General features: G+C 27.5%; 6 protein-coding genes across 6 annotated transcripts; 5 read left to right on the top strand and 1 right to left on the bottom strand.

Annotated features, from left to right (window-relative positions):
• Positions 1-4789: 4789 nt before the first annotated feature.
• On the top strand, positions 4790-5803 carry EIN_145490 (hypothetical protein; the record flags this gene model as incomplete). The annotated part of the gene is made up of 1 exon (XM_004254308.1): positions 4790-5803. The coding sequence occupies one exon, from the start codon at positions 4790-4792 to the stop codon at positions 5801-5803; it is 1014 nt and encodes a 337-aa protein (XP_004254356.1).
• A 1751-nt stretch (positions 5804-7554) lies between these two features.
• Positions 7555-8724, top strand: EIN_145500 (serine/threonine protein kinase HT1, putative; the record flags this gene model as incomplete). The annotated part of the gene is made up of 1 exon (XM_004254309.1): positions 7555-8724. One exon carries the CDS (start codon positions 7555-7557, stop codon positions 8722-8724), a length of 1170 nt encoding a protein of 389 aa, XP_004254357.1.
• Positions 8725-10787: 2063 nt separating this feature from the next.
• On the top strand, positions 10788-11609 carry EIN_145510 (heat shock protein 70kD, putative; the record flags this gene model as incomplete). Its single annotated transcript, XM_004254310.1, has 2 exons — positions 10788-11536; positions 11561-11609. The coding sequence occupies 2 exons, from the start codon at positions 10788-10790 to the stop codon at positions 11607-11609; spliced, it is 798 nt and encodes a 265-aa protein (XP_004254358.1).
• Positions 11610-12682: 1073 nt separating this feature from the next.
• EIN_145520 (hypothetical protein) lies at positions 12683-13416 on the bottom strand (the record flags this gene model as incomplete). Its single annotated transcript, XM_004254311.1, has 3 exons — positions 12683-13044; positions 13091-13144; positions 13227-13416. The coding sequence occupies 3 exons, from the start codon at positions 13414-13416 to the stop codon at positions 12683-12685; spliced, it is 606 nt and encodes a 201-aa protein (XP_004254359.1).
• A 492-nt stretch (positions 13417-13908) lies between these two features.
• Positions 13909-15027, top strand: EIN_145530 (hypothetical protein; the record flags this gene model as incomplete). The annotated part of the gene is made up of 1 exon (XM_004254312.1): positions 13909-15027. One exon carries the CDS (start codon positions 13909-13911, stop codon positions 15025-15027), a length of 1119 nt encoding a protein of 372 aa, XP_004254360.1.
• Positions 15028-15544: 517 nt separating this feature from the next.
• EIN_145540 (hypothetical protein) lies at positions 15545-15930 on the top strand (the record flags this gene model as incomplete). The annotated part of the gene is made up of 1 exon (XM_004254313.1): positions 15545-15930. A coding segment is annotated over one exon (386 nt), but the record flags the coding sequence as incomplete, so codon positions are not given.

Below are 15930 nucleotides of genomic sequence, written 5' to 3' on the forward strand. Positions count from 1 at the left end.
GTAATTATTATGATTTATTATTTATAAAAATATTAAAATATAAAGAATAATGAAATTAAATTTAAAAATGTAAAAGTCAATAAAAAATAACAAAACGATTGTTTATAAAGAAATTATAATAAGAATAAAAAAATAAACAAAAAGAAAATAAAATAAAGGAAAAAAGCAACATTTTAATATTGAGATAAAAGGGAAAACTAAATAGTGATTCTATTTGTTGAAATAGTTGAGGTGGACAACTATTGAAAGTGATTCTATTTGTTTATGTCCACTGATTATTGTGGTGATTTTTTGATTGTTTTTAATCTTTTGGCATTTATGACAAATTATTACCATTATTTAAAAATTGAACTTTGACTCGAAATATTAAATGTAAATTATAACTTGAGTTATGAGAGTGGGTCTTATAGGGAACTGAACCTTATGGATTTGATTTTTGTATCCTCAGAAAAATATTTTTTAATAAGGATAGCTATAATCCTGAGGATACACCTTATCATCAAGAAACCCTTTAAATTACTCAGTAATCTAATTACTAAATTATCATCAAGACAAAACTTAAAAATCAAACTCTACAAAAATTTTTATATTTTATTTTTAAATATTATTATTTTGTGTTATTTTTTTTTTGTTAAACAAATATTTATTCGGCATATTTTTTAAAAAATTACCAAAACCCAAAACCCCCCAAAAAATAAAAATAAAAATTATTATTGATAAAATTATTATAATAACAGTTTAACCGCTTATTGTGGATAAAACGGTAAAATTAAACCTTTTTAAAGTCCAAATTAAAATTGTGTATTTCTATCCCTTTAATAAATGATATTTATTATGATTGTTTAAATCCATTTATTGAAAATGTTATTACCAAAAACTACTAAAGAGAAATTATAGAATATTAATTTTACTAAAATAATTATTTTAGACTTTGTATATCAAAATAAAGTTGTTTTACAATTATTAACTCTTGAATGAAAGCAATGATCATTTTTTGCTATCATGTGTATGTAAAAAATAAATCAAAATTGATAATTTTTGAATATAGAAATATATTAAATATTTTATTGTGTTAATTTATAAATTATGTTTGACTTTTCGTGTTTATATTAAAAGGTTTAAGCATTTTAAATATTATAACAGAGTTTATTAATAAAAATGTAACAAGTAATAATGAAATTATTATAGCAATTCATATTATTAAAATATAAGTAATTTATGATAGAATTGTGTATTCATTAAACTGGAGCATACTTTTTTGTTGTTATCAAAATACAATTCTTATTCTGTTGTGTAATAAAACAGTATTAATTAATAACTGTTTAAAAACATAAAAATACTTAATAACATGCTATTACCAATATAAACTATCCTTAAATTTTTTTATACAGCTGTAGTTATACAATAAAATAAATGATATTAATTTTTATGTTAATTTGTTTGTTTTATAATCATATTATAGTAATTATACAAAAGTTACAAATAAAATCAAATAATTTAATGTTATTATAATATATGATTTTATTAAAAAATTAAATTGCCAATAAATATACACAAACAAAAAATAATACATGTTGTTTGATTATTTAAATTGATATCTTGATAACTTTGTTATAAGAATAATTAAAAACTCTATTTTTATGAGTTGAAAAAGAACAATATATTATACTATCAATAAAATATCAAAAAATAAACACAAAAAATTATTATAAATATGTTTCAGTTTTTTTGAGCAAAAGTTGTCACCAATCAATAATTAAACAGTGTGAAACCATATTTGATTAATAATATAAAAAGACAACCAAAATACAAAGATTTTGTTGATAAATAAAAAGAGACACAATATTATTTAAATCAACTATTTTTTATTAATATTTGTATTTATAATACCAACAACGTAAACAATTACTAAATTATGGTTTGAATACAACATTTACTCGATAAATATTAAACTAAAGGAAATGAAACATTTCGTATTGGTTACTGTTATTTATTATCTTGTCATTTTTTACTAAATAAATATAATTGTCCGGCTGATTTCTGTAAATTATTTTTAATTATAATTGATTTTAAAAGTTGTATTAGATAATGTGAATATTAAATGTATTTAACACGATGAAGAAGTGGACTATTTTATTTTATTTAAAATATTATTAAATTGTTTTTTACCACTTGGCCAAAACAAAAATTGAATTGAATGTTATTGTTCTTTTTTTATTTTTTGATAACACGTAGAGTTTCTTAATGTTTTGTTGATATGTGTGTTTTCCAATAAGCATCAATTTCAAATTATTATTTAATTATTAACCAAATAACAAATTTACTATTCAAATATTGTGGGTTTTTTGAAAAAATAAAAAAAAGCTAATTTCCCGATTATTTATTTTTCTAAAAAACAAAATAAACAAAAAAATATTTAGTAATTTACATTATGGCGGCTTTAATTAAGACTCCACAAAAAAATAATTTAAATAATTAAATCATTAAAATGTACATAAAAATGACAATGCAAAAAAAACAATACAAGCAGAAAGTGATTGACAAACCCATATTTCTTCGTTGTGATTTCGACTTCTGATGTTTTTAAATACAATGATAAATTTATCAATGGAAGTTTAAATCCAAATTTTAGAAACTTTAAAATGGTGAAGGGTCTATTAATTTAATTTTTTTATAAATTTTTTAAATTGAAAAATTTTGGCGACAAATTTTTTATGTTATAATACAAGTTTATAAAGAAATCAGTTAATAATGTTTTATATATATGGTTTAATTTTGTCTGTTTGTTAACTCTATTGACTGCTTTAAATAATGCTGTTACTAAGTCACAATTATCATTCTATGTTGGGAAAAGAATTAAGAAAATTAATTGTAAAGCATATCTATATTAAACAATTAATCAAGAAATAATATATTTATAGTATATTGTTTATTTAAAATTTAATGAGTATACATATAAATAGGTTTTTCTAATAAAGTTGTACAGTGGTGGTATAAACCCACTTAAGTGAGTAAATTTTGTGTAACTTTGGTTGAACTTTAAGCCAAAATAGAAAAAACTTAAGTACCACCATTTATAAATAGAAAAATGGTTTTGATTGGGTCTTTTTTTGTTTTTCGAGAAAAAAGTCAAATTTGCTCGAGAAGAAAAAAAATATTTGAAATGGTTTTTTATTTTAATTAAAATAAACTTAAAATATAGCTTTTGTTTTTTACAAAATTCGTTTTGAAAAGTATTTTCTTTTGACAAAAAGAAGCTCAAAAAGTGAAAAAAGAACAATGACGAACACAATAGACAAGCTTGAAAATAAAAGCCGGATTGGATTTGTGGTCTTTTTTGTGCACATTATTTCAATGATTGTTTTTTAACAAATAACATTTAAAAATATTTCATAACAGTTGTTGTTAAGACTCAAAAGAAGATGATAGAAAGATAAAAAACATAAACAAATGAATTGAAATAAACGATAATTCAAACAAAAACAATAACAAATAAATAACATTTAAGGAACAATAAGAGAAAAAACGGGATAATACAAAGAATTGAATTTTTTGGATTGAGATTGAATTGATTATTTTTTATTTTATAAACTTCAAACATGGTATTTTTAAATTAAACTTTTGAGCTTTTGTTGAAAACTGTTTTAAAGAAACATTTGGATCAAAAAATAAGTTACATTTTGTGTAAATCGTAAAATGTGGTTTTTTACACAAAAATGAAAAAATCGTACACTTTTTGGTCAAATACCAAATGGATTCTGGATTCGACAAGTTTTCCACTCAAAGCATTAAAAACAGTGTTTTAACTTGAAAAGGACTTAAAAAATCATAAAATCTTCACCAGAACAAATCAACATATAGCCCAAGTTTTGCAAATGTCATGGAATAAATTTTAATTGATTATTTTTTTCTTTTTTTCTTTTTTGTTTTTTTTTGTTTTTTTTGTTATAAAAATGTTATAAAAATGTTATTTTTATTAAAAAATAATTTGTTATTATTAAAATGTTTTTGTCTTATAACACAATTTCAGTTTTTTTAAATTTTTTGTTATTTCCAAAAATAAAACCAAAATTTTCTCACTTAAGTGGGTTTATTCCAAATTAAGTACTTAAATATTGCCACTGTATTTGTTATAATCAATATTTAGTCATCATTTTTCATATAATGACCAATTGTTAATAGGTTAGCCCAATTTATTTATTAAATTAATGAAAAATTAAAATTATTATTAATTTACTTGCTGAAAAAACAAAATTATTAAAATGATCAACTATTTATTTAAATTATTATTACTATTTTATTTAAATAAATACTTCTTTGATATTTATTGAAAATATTTTTTTGAAAAACAATTACAGAAAGTATCTGTTTATTCAAAGAAAATTACATTTGAAAGATGTTAAAAATTTTCATGATATTATCAATTTTTTGTACTTTTACAACAGGACAGACAAAAACAGAAAGTTGTGGTTCTACTTCGATAACATCTGCGGTTTCTTGGACATCTGATTGTTCTCTTAGTGGTGATTTATATGTGTCAAACTCTGGTCTTTTATCAATTGAAAAATCCGTTATTGCAAACCAAATCATTGTTATTGAAACTGGTGGGACAATAAAAGTGAAAAAAATTTCAACACTGAATAACACAAAACAAATACTAATGCGGACTCGTTCAAATTTTTATTTGTATGATAATTCCTGTATCTTTTCAAATTTCCACATTTTTGTTTACAACACTTCTATACTCAATTTATATAACAACTCGTCAATTCAAATTGTATTTCCTATCATGGTTGAAGACTCCGGGAAAATACAATTATTCAACAACTCGACTCTGAATGCAACGTATTACATTGACTTGGTAACTGGAAGAATTCAAGTTGGTGACACTTCTAAATTTATAGTTAAAAATCGATTGACTGGATTGAAGTATTCTTCAATTTCTTTCGTAGATAATTCAAAAGTTGCCATCTTTGATATATTTTCTTTGGCTGATGGCACAACGTGTGAAATAAAAGGTAATTCTTTAGTTGAAATATATAACAGTTTTCTTATGAATACGTCATCTGATTTAACACTTGACGATAAATCACAATTGAGAGTATTTGCAGGGCAAATTGAATTTAAAAATTCTAACATTTTAATGAATAAAAATTCGATATTAATGATATTTGGAACACTCGCTTTGAAAAATGAAACTTATTTTGGGTTGTATGACACGGCTTTTATATCAAATCCAAGTAAGTTTGAAATAAATTCGGATACAAAGTTTGAGTTTGGGATTGCAGAGGACATGATGGCAATAAAGTGTAATGTGTTGTCGTGTTATGGCACATTTGTATTTGGAAATCGTGGATATATAAGTGTGATGAATTCTATTACTCTAGGAAATACATTTTCAGTAGACTTTTTTAATGTTAAAAGGACAATCAAAGATATTCCTTTGTTCTACACCAAAACACTTTTTATGGACAGTTCGTCTGATTTCTCTAAATTTGATTGTGAGTTTGATTTGGCATTTTTCAATGGAACGATATCTCCAAAGACTGGCGAAAGTTTTCCAACCACATTTAAATTGTTAACGAATGATATGTTGTTAAGATATGGAGTTTCAGACAAGATATTTTGCCATTTGAATGGCACTGAAATTTCATTGGGAAACTTTATTGAGCCCTACTGCCCATGTACAACCAATTGTTATATCGTGCCACTTGATACAATCAGCGAATTAATAATTACTGATGAATCGAAATTGATTAAAAGTAACAAAAATACTCATAAAAACAACATAAAATTGATATAGATGAAAGTGATGTTGTCGTGATCGGGACGCTATTTGTAAGTATGAAGAGATATATTTCTTTAAATATTAATATTGAAACATTAGAAATACAGACAATTAATTTTGCGAGTATTTCATCAAATAAAAGTGTTATAGTCCTGAGCCAAAAGTACTTTATATACAACAACAAACAATGCACTTATGGTGTATACACAAAGAACAGTTTTACTTGTCTGAATTATTATTTTTGTACCAACTTATATTACTCTACAACTCCATCAAAGTGTATTGAATGTCCAATTGAAAAATGTGTTTCTTGTTTAAGTACAGGAAAGTGTATTAAATGTGAAACGAATTATCTTTTGGATAGTAAGAATAACACGTGTACACTATTTCATATAGACAACTGTTTGATATCTCAAAATGGAATTTGCTTGAAATGTGACGAAGGTAAATTGTTAGAAAATGGTTTGTGTGTTTCACCCAAGAACAATTGTCAGCAATTTGATATCGATGCGAATTTTTTGTTATGTGACACAACACGTAAATTGATTAATAAAGGTATTTTATGTGAACCAGTTGATATTAATAGTAATTCAAACTCACAAATAAATATCATTTCTTGTGTTGATAGGTACTTTGTTAAAAACAACAAATGTGTGTCATGTCAAGATAAGTACATTGGAAGTAACTTATGTGACTCAATACGACCACTACAATGTAACACAACATTAGATTATGTGTTGGAAGAAAATAAAAATTGTGAAAAAAGTTCGTGTTTTTTAATGGAAAATACACAGAAAGACCAAAATGGAAAATGTCTTTCTAATCAACCCAATTGTCGAATAATAGTGAATAACAAGTGTGTTACCTGTGATGAAAATTACATTTTATCAAATTCAAAGTGTCTATCGTCCGTTGATAATAATTGTGAAATTAAAAACTCAACGTGTTTGCGTTGTAAACCGACATATTATATTAATGATACAAATACATCAACGTCTCAAATGTGTGTAAGTTGTGATGCTTCAAAATGTCTAAATTGTGTTTTGAATTCCACAACATGTCTTTCTTGTTTTTCCGAATATTATCTCAACGCCAATTACGAGTGTATTTCCAATGAAAAACTTTTAGAAAAATGTCATAAACTATCTTCAGTGAGTAGTGGGTGTGTTATATGTAAAGATGGGTATTATCGAAATGGTTTAGATTGTCAGAATCGTTTGATAAATTGTTTTACATGTAATACAGCAAATTCTTGTTTAACATGTAACTCAACCAACTACATGACAGGTGACGGCTTGTGTAAACCACAAAACGAGTTACAAGAAATTTGTTCTGATAAAGTGACATCAGATGGGTGTTCACTCTGCAAAACTGGTTTTTATTCACAACATAACGAATGTTTTAAATGTGATATTGAATGTTTTTCATGTTCACAAAGTGGGAGTTGTATGTTGTGTAATGGAGAAAACGTTGTTAAAAATGGGAAGTGTTATTCTCTCTCTACAGTGTCTAAATGCATTGAAATTTCCACTTCAAAATGTTCCAAATGTGCATTTTGGCATATTCCAAGTGAGGATGGCACTTTTTGTGAGACGAAAATTGTTTGGTGGGTCATTTTAATTATCGTATTAGTCATCAATTTCATCTTCATCTTATTTTTCGTCTTATTTGGTGTTTCACTCTCATTTATTTTAAGATGGATGAGTAACAAAAAGGTCACAGAGACTCAAACAATTTTTATAATGAGTAAATCAAACATTCAATTTATGTCACTAAGAAATGGCGTTTGTGTTAATCGTTCAGAAATTGATTTTAACACTGACTTGGACGAAATTCCAATTTGTGAAGAAACTCGACAACTTCTATGTATTGGAAATAACTCAGAAAGAACAATGAAAGTTCAAATGAGTGTTTCGTCGAACGAACAGAAATTTTTAATCCGAACGAACCCGCCAGTTGTTACTTTAAAACGCGGATTTGCATGTGAATTTGAAATTTTTGTGAAACCAAATTACACAACTAAATTCTGTTCGAAAGCTAAAATTGTATCAAAGTCTTTGCAAAGTGGCGTTGAAACAATCAACGAAATAACAATCAAAGGAGTCACACAAATATCCACACGACTTGATCCCGATGAATTAATAGAAGAGAAGAAAATCGGAGAAGGTGGATTTGGTGTAGTTTATAAAGGGACTTATCGAGGAAATGTAGTTGCAATAAAGAAAATGAGAGACTATAAAGACAGCACTGAACTACTTCTGGAATTTGAAAATGAAATCTACATGTTAGACAAATTTCGGAGTGAATATATAGTCCATTTCTATGGAGCTGTGTTTATCCCAAATAAGATATGTATGGTCACTGAATTTGCACAATATGGAAGTTTGAAAGATCTGATGAACCATAAAAAGACAAACGAAATTGATGAGAAAATAAAATTAAAAATGATATTAGACGCTGCTAAAGGAATTTTGTATTTACATGAAAATGGGATATTACACAGAGACATCAAGCCAGACAATATCTTGGTAATTTCTCTGGACTTAAATGATAAAGTGAATGCGAAATTGACGGATTTTGGAAGTAGCAGAAACGTTAATTTACTGATGACAAACATGACATTCACAAAAGGCATTGGAACACCGGTTTTTATGGCTCCTGAAGTGTTAAATCAAGAGAAGTACAAACAAGCCGCAGATGTGTATTCATTTGCAATTTCGATGTATGAGTGCTTTGTATGGGGAAATGCGTATCCAAAAGAAAAATTTAATTTTCCTTGGAAAATAGCAGAATTTGTAAACGAAGGTAATCGCCTTCAAAATCCAGGTACAATAAAAAGTGAAATATACACTTTGATTTGCATGTGTTGGCAACAAGAACCAAAAAACAGAATTCCAATTAAAGTTGTTGTGGAAAAACTCGAAAAAGTTATCTAAAATAATAAGAGTGTTATTAATTTATTTTGCTTGTGAATTATTGACATGGTTATAATAATTTGTTTTATCAATTTTTTAGCATCTAATTTATTTAATTTTAAGACACAATTTCTTTCGATATTCATTTAATAACATTTTCAAATTTGTAATTTGCCTCCTTTTTATATATAAACCAAATTAACCAAAATAAAAAACTTTTCCTTTGCAATTTAAAAAACAATAAATAATTTTTTTTGTTCGAAATGGCATTTTACTTTAGTGTTATTAAAATGGAACAATTTAATAATAATATTTAATCATAATATATTAAATGTGTACAATAGGGGATATCCTTTTACACAACGACATTCAATTTTTTATTTCAACAATGTGAAATAACATGCAGATCAAAAATTTCGGTAAATATGCATTTGAGTATACATCTAGGCTGGTTATCAAATTAAAAAACGTCAAATAATCACACTAAGTCAGTAAAGAATGTGTGATAGAAAACATTAAAAAATATGTAGTTGCATTCAAATTGTTGATTATGCACCGCTTCCGCTCACTTTTGGTGTTTTTTATTGGTACAAACTCTTGATTTTTTTGTAAACAGGGGAGTAACAACACGATGACATAGTATGGAAAATGAATGTGGTGATATAAAACAATAGCTGAGAAGTGGACTTTCGAGAAATGATGTATATACTTAAATTAAAAAATTGGCTTGAAAGAAAAAACACTTGTTGTACATTTATTTGTTTTCATGTAGATTTCATAACTAATTATTATACTTTGTTCAGTATAATTTTAATGTTTGTTGTCTATTGATTTTTCAAAAAGAAGTCAATTGTATAATTCATAAAAACAATTTTTTTGTGTTTTCTAGCAGGACTATCCAAATTAATCCGCTAAAAGGCGAGTTAAGGTTTTTAGTGCAAAAAAGTAATAAAAAATAACTTTTTTATCAATTTGATCAGAAAAAAAAGTGTTTTTTGTATGTAAAAATTTCCCGCTTTTTTGGATATTTTAGTTGTATTATATATATTTTTCCACTCTTTTTAATAGTTGTATAAGTAAAAATATATAAATGTGTTCATTTCTTCATTCAAAATTGTTTTTAAGTATTAATATATCTATAATATATTTGCCATTGATTCTAAAAAATGTCAAACCATAAATTAAATTTCCCGATTTAATAAATAAAATAACCATATTTGAAAAAAAAACAATTAAACTGATCTGAAAACTTAAAGTATTGAAACACCTCGAGAAAAAGAGACTCGAAAAAACAATGTAAATATTAAATTTTTTATTTTATATCAAGAACATGGGAAAATGTTTGTGATGTTAATAACTTCGGCCGTATAGTTCAAGTTTAAACAATTTTATTGACCAAAAGAATTTTTACTAAGTTTTATTGAAACACATTAAATGTGGCAACAAACTATTAAACAATTAATGCATAAACATGTGTTTGATAAGAGAAATTGGACACAATATTTTGAGTCAAAAAAAATAAGAGAATAAAATTGATTTCGATTAGCTCCAAATTTTGAACTAGTTGTGCTTTTTCTTTTGTTTATTTAATAATAATTTATTTTTTTTGTTATTTAACTTATAAAAAAATTAAAAGTCTTTTTTTAGTTTTTTTCTTTTGAAATTGATAAAATATTATCATTTTCAAACTCGCCTTTTAGCCGAATTTGGGGAACTCTGTTTCTAGTTTGCTTTTATTGAATTTAAAAATTTATCATGTTTAATATTATTTAAATTATGTAACATAAATATTATGTTAATTTTTATTTGTTTTTCCTTGTTATAGTTAAACAGATTTTAAAGTCTCGTAATTAAAATTGAGAAAAAAATCATTATATCTAGTTTTATAAAAATAAAGTCTTAAGTTGATTTAAATTTAATAAAAATGATTTAAATTGATTTTGGTTAAGAATTATCATTAATGTCCAATTATAAACTGTTGTTATTAAGACAATATTTATAAACCATTATAATCATTTAGAATTGTTACAAATGATTTTTATCAACAATATAAAGACCATTGCTTTTAATCTTATAAATTCAAAATGTCGACTGAACAACCGAAAAAAACGATTTCAATTGGCATTGATTTCGGCACATCCAAAATTGTCATTTCATATTGTGATAAAAACCAGCAAATTCGAACTGTGACTTTCAACGATGGCTCATCTATCACTCCTGCATGGCTACGACTTTTTTATGACACTCCCAATTCACCAACAATGTCTTTCGTTGTTGGCGAACAGGCTAAATACCCCAAAGACCGACTGAATTACGACAACACCTTTTACAACATTAAGCGCTTACTAGGTAAAACATTTGAAGAGTTGCAAGACGAGTCGGAGAGTTTAGGTTTTGAGTTTAAAGAAGATAATGGGCATGCTGTAGTTGTAGTTAATTCTCAGCCAGAACCAACTACTTTCCGACCCAAAGAAATTGCCGCCCTTTTCTTCAAAACACTGATGAACCAAATTAAAATGGAAGTGCCCGATCTTGTAGGACCCAATATGTTTGTTGGTGTTCCCGTTAAAATGACTGCGGAAGCTGTTCAAGATTTGACAGATGCTGCCAAGTTGGGTGGTTTTGAAACTGTTGATATTATCACTGAGCCAATAGCAACAGTTCTCTATTATTTGGATGCAAACAAGGAATCAGCAGCAAAGAATTTTATAATAATTGACATTGGTGCTTGTACCCTGACATTTCATATATTCAGAAAAATGCAGATGGATATTATGAGTCGGTTTACTCTGATAGAAACAACGACCTTGGTGGGAACAATTTCGATGCAATTGTATCTGAAATGATCAAAGAAAAGGTTCATGAAATTGATCCTTATTTTTATGAAAAAAGGCCCAATACTTTGATTACAGAGCGCTTAAACAAGGAGACGCCTCAATATTCTCAAAAAAGTTTCTGAAGAGACAAAAATTGCGTTTTCCACAAAATCTCAAGTCGACATCGAATTTAAATATTTGTTGACAGAAAATGATATGAAAAACAGTGTTTTGTTACATGAGTTTGATTTCAATGATACATTTAATTTACAAAGAAGTGAATTTATTAACAAAGCACAAGACCTTTTTGATGACATTAAAGATACAATTTTTGGAATCTTGAAACATGCAACAGTACAACTCAAAAAAATTGGGAAAACAATTTTAGTTGGTGGAGGTGCGCGTATTCCAGGTGTTAAAGAAGCTGTAACAAAGGCGATGACTAGAGTAAACAAAAATGGTAATTTCATAATTGAAACGGAAGATAAAATGACAACAATTTCTGAAGGTTGTGCGATACATGCATCAATCAGTTTGGGTACAAATGTATTCAGTAACATTATCTAGAGATCGTCGTATACAGTGGGACTCAGTGTAAGTGGTGTTTTTGAAATTTTTGTGCCAAGGGAAGTCGTATTGCCTGTTCACTTTGAAAAAATGTATGAGTGTGAAAAAGGAGAGAAAGAAATTGTTTTGAGGTTTTATAAGACCGAAATTGAACTAAAAAAGAATGTTGAATACAGAACAAATTGTATGGGATTCAAACATTTAGTAGACGTTAAAATACCACCTGGCGACTCTGTAAAAATAGAAGTGGATGTCGATTTAACTGGAAATACTGCAATCAAAGCAATTCTAAGAAATGGTCAAGTGTTGAAAGGTGGCATGTTGGTTGATACTTCATCACTCAACAAAGATCTGCTTGCACTGAAAAGGCACATCGAAAACACAATAAGTTTTAATTGAGTTTAACTGAACATATTTATTATTATTTTAAAAAAGTTATTGTTTGTTGATATTGTCAACAATGCTATAAAATACATACAATGTATTTTTTTAAAACAGTAACACATTATCAATAACATACAACGTTGTTGGTTTTATTTGATAACATAAGTTTTATTCAATTGTATTAAATAAAATAACATTCAAGTAAAAATAAATCAAATAATTCGACAGACACTGTAATCCTTTGTCAAATCTCGTGGTTGTGCATTCTGTTGATATTCGAGTTGTTGTTGATACAAGTGCTCAAACAATACATCATTGTCACAAATCTTACTTATCACAAAGTTAAACAACTCATTGACTCCTTCTCCCGTTTTTGCCGAACACATCTTAAATGTGACTTCTTTTTCTCTGTTGCACAAATTTTGTGCCATTTCATGTGTGACAAGTGGATTGGCTAAATCAATTTTGTTGCATACAACAACATAAATAACGCCATTTGCAGTCGTTTGTCTCGCTGTTTCAATCCACGTATTGACATCTTCAAACGACTTTGGATCGTGTGGATCAAACACAACTTGATATTACTCAGTGTTATAATATGGAAATAAGAATAAACAAACCAAGACAAATTTGTGTATTTCTGAATATCAAATCATAATTTTGTTTTTGTCTAACTATGTGTCATTCAATGTTTGTATTACTCAAAGGGTGTTTTTTGAGTTTATCGTTATTATTATAATTATTAAAGTGACATACCTACATCCCACAACACAACTTTGATTTCTTTTTTATTGTAAACAATATATTTCATATTTAAGGCGCAAAAAATTGAATTGACATTTTGGTCGTGAATTTTGTTGTTTACAAAGCGCTCGATGATTGACGTTTTACCCACATTTGCATTTCCAACAACACTTATTTTCAATGGGACAACTATCTCTTCCATTTCTTTTTAAGATTTGATAGTTATTTTTTTATATAATTAATTTGTTGAGTTTTAATATTAAAAATGAGAAGTGATGTTTTTATTTATTACTCCACATTCTTTTCATTAAATTATATCAATATTATTTAAAAACAATACAACTTAATTATAAATAATAATATAATATAATAAAATGTGATATAAATAATAAAAGTGATTTAAAACATATAAAAAGTGTTAACATACCAAATTTTACACATTGACTGTATTTACATGTAAATTTGATAATAAATCAAACAAAATAATTAATTATATAGTGAAACCAACACAAATTATTATTTACAAATTATAATTATTTTAATGTTGTTAAATACCATGAATATATTTTATATAAAAAATATTCAAATGAGAACTTAAAACCAACACATTCAATAAATGTCGAGATTGGACAGTTAGTAACTGATGATCGTTTCATAATGTTTCAATTCAATTTCCGATTTTATCAACGCAGAGATGGTTTGTAAAAAGTATCACTCAACAATGGAAAGGTTCCACTCAAACCCAATTCCCCTCACACAAAAGACAATTAAATATTTCCCTCACATTGAGTCTCTCAATATTTGGTCCAAACTCGATGAATTGTTTGGTAATGAATTTATTGGAGACAATACAATCGATGTTGCACAAACGTGTTGTACATCACCAAACAACACTCATAACACTAAAATATCGTTTTTTGAAATACTCATTTGGTACAAAGTGTCATACACTTTCACACAGCACAAAAAATCAACAAATTACAAATTCAAGAACATCTGTCTTGAACACACAGACAGACAACATTTGTCTTCCCAGATACCCCGTGTGAATAGCATTGGTGACAAATGCTTTTACAAAAGTACATTTCTCAATGAAGTGACACTTCCACAAACACTCACGTCGCTTGGGGAGTACTCCTTTGCAAATTGTGATAAACTGACATCAATACTTTTATCTCACAATTTGTGTCACATTGGTAAAAACACTTTTGAAAATTGCACTTCACTCGTTTGTGTTGTTCTTCCAGACACAATCAAAACCATTCCCACTTCATGTTTCCAGAACTGTGTTTGTTTGGCCGTTGTGACATTTTCAAGACAACTTGAGAAAATAGGAAACAACGCCTTTTGCTGTTGTTCGAGTCTTGAAATTGTTGAAATACCGCCAACTACAAATTGTGTTGGGAAGTATTGTTTTCACAATTGTACTCGTCTGCGTCAAGTCAACATCCCAAATGGTGTCAAAGTACTTGAAGAGAACACATTCTGCTGCAACGCGTTTACTCAAATTGACATTCCAGAGGGAGTGACTGAAATTGGCGATCAGTGCTTTTATGGGTGTAAATACTTAGAAAGTGTTGTTGTGCCTGACAGTGTCCGCCGTCTTGGCAATTTCTGCTTTTATGGGTGTCGAGAACTGCGTGAAATCAAAATTGGAAACAACGTGGAAAGTGTTGGGGATTTCTGCTTTGGTGTGTGCACATCACTCACAAGAATGACCACACAACACACTGTTTTTACCCTCTGTGAGAAGTTGTTTGATAAAAACATTGTGTTTTGCAATGATAACAACTGCGTTGTGTATAAATTGTGAATGTTTATAACTGCGTTGTACATAATGATATCAACACGATACTTGCATAAAACCAATGTTTTGTTATTACTTTTAGTAAAATTATTTTAACAACGCAACCAGCAACATCCAATACTTCAACACAAAAACACATTTTTTCATGGAAGGAGTTTTCAATTGATAACAGCGCAAATAAAAACGATTCATATTTACTTGTTAAAAAAAGGTAATTACAAGAACTTATTCTATATATTATTATATTTATTACTATTAATTGTTAAATAAAATAATTTGTATTTATTATTTACAAAATAAATAACGAATTATTATTATCAATAATTCCATACAAATTCAACGATATAATTAACGATGGTTTCAATTGACAATTTGTTAATTACAAATAACTGTTAAATAGAAATAGATGTTAATTTTTAATTGACTTGAATGGTGAATTCTTATTTCGTTTTGTGTTTTAAAATTATTCGATGCACAGAATATAAAGAGAATTACCAAAACTCATAAACACAGAACACGCCACATGGCTGAAACATCAGAAATTGATTTTGCCTCATTGGAACCGACACTGTTAAACCGAATCTCGACACGAACATATGGCACGGTATATCCAACAGCTGACCAAGTGACTGCAATCAACACATTCATCGCCAAAATCAACTCGATGAATGCCCCATACAACAAGCCATGCAAATTTGCACTTCAGATGGAAGATTTCAGTTCATTCCGTACGTTTGGGTTCATCACGGGCTCGAAGTATTGGATTTTCGGTGTGACGGGGAAAAATGACCGGAACAGCGACTTGTCGTATGGGTATCTGATGCACCTGATCATACTGGAATGCACCCGCCTCGGCCTCAAGACGGTTTGGTTGGGTGGGACATTCACGACGTCCGTCTTCACTGCAAT

Source organism: Entamoeba invadens (genome assembly GCF_000330505.1).
Source record: "Entamoeba invadens IP1 unplaced genomic scaffold scaff_1105074725361, whole genome shotgun sequence".
Taxonomy (NCBI): Eukaryota; Evosea; order Mastigamoebida; family Endamoebidae; genus Entamoeba; species Entamoeba invadens.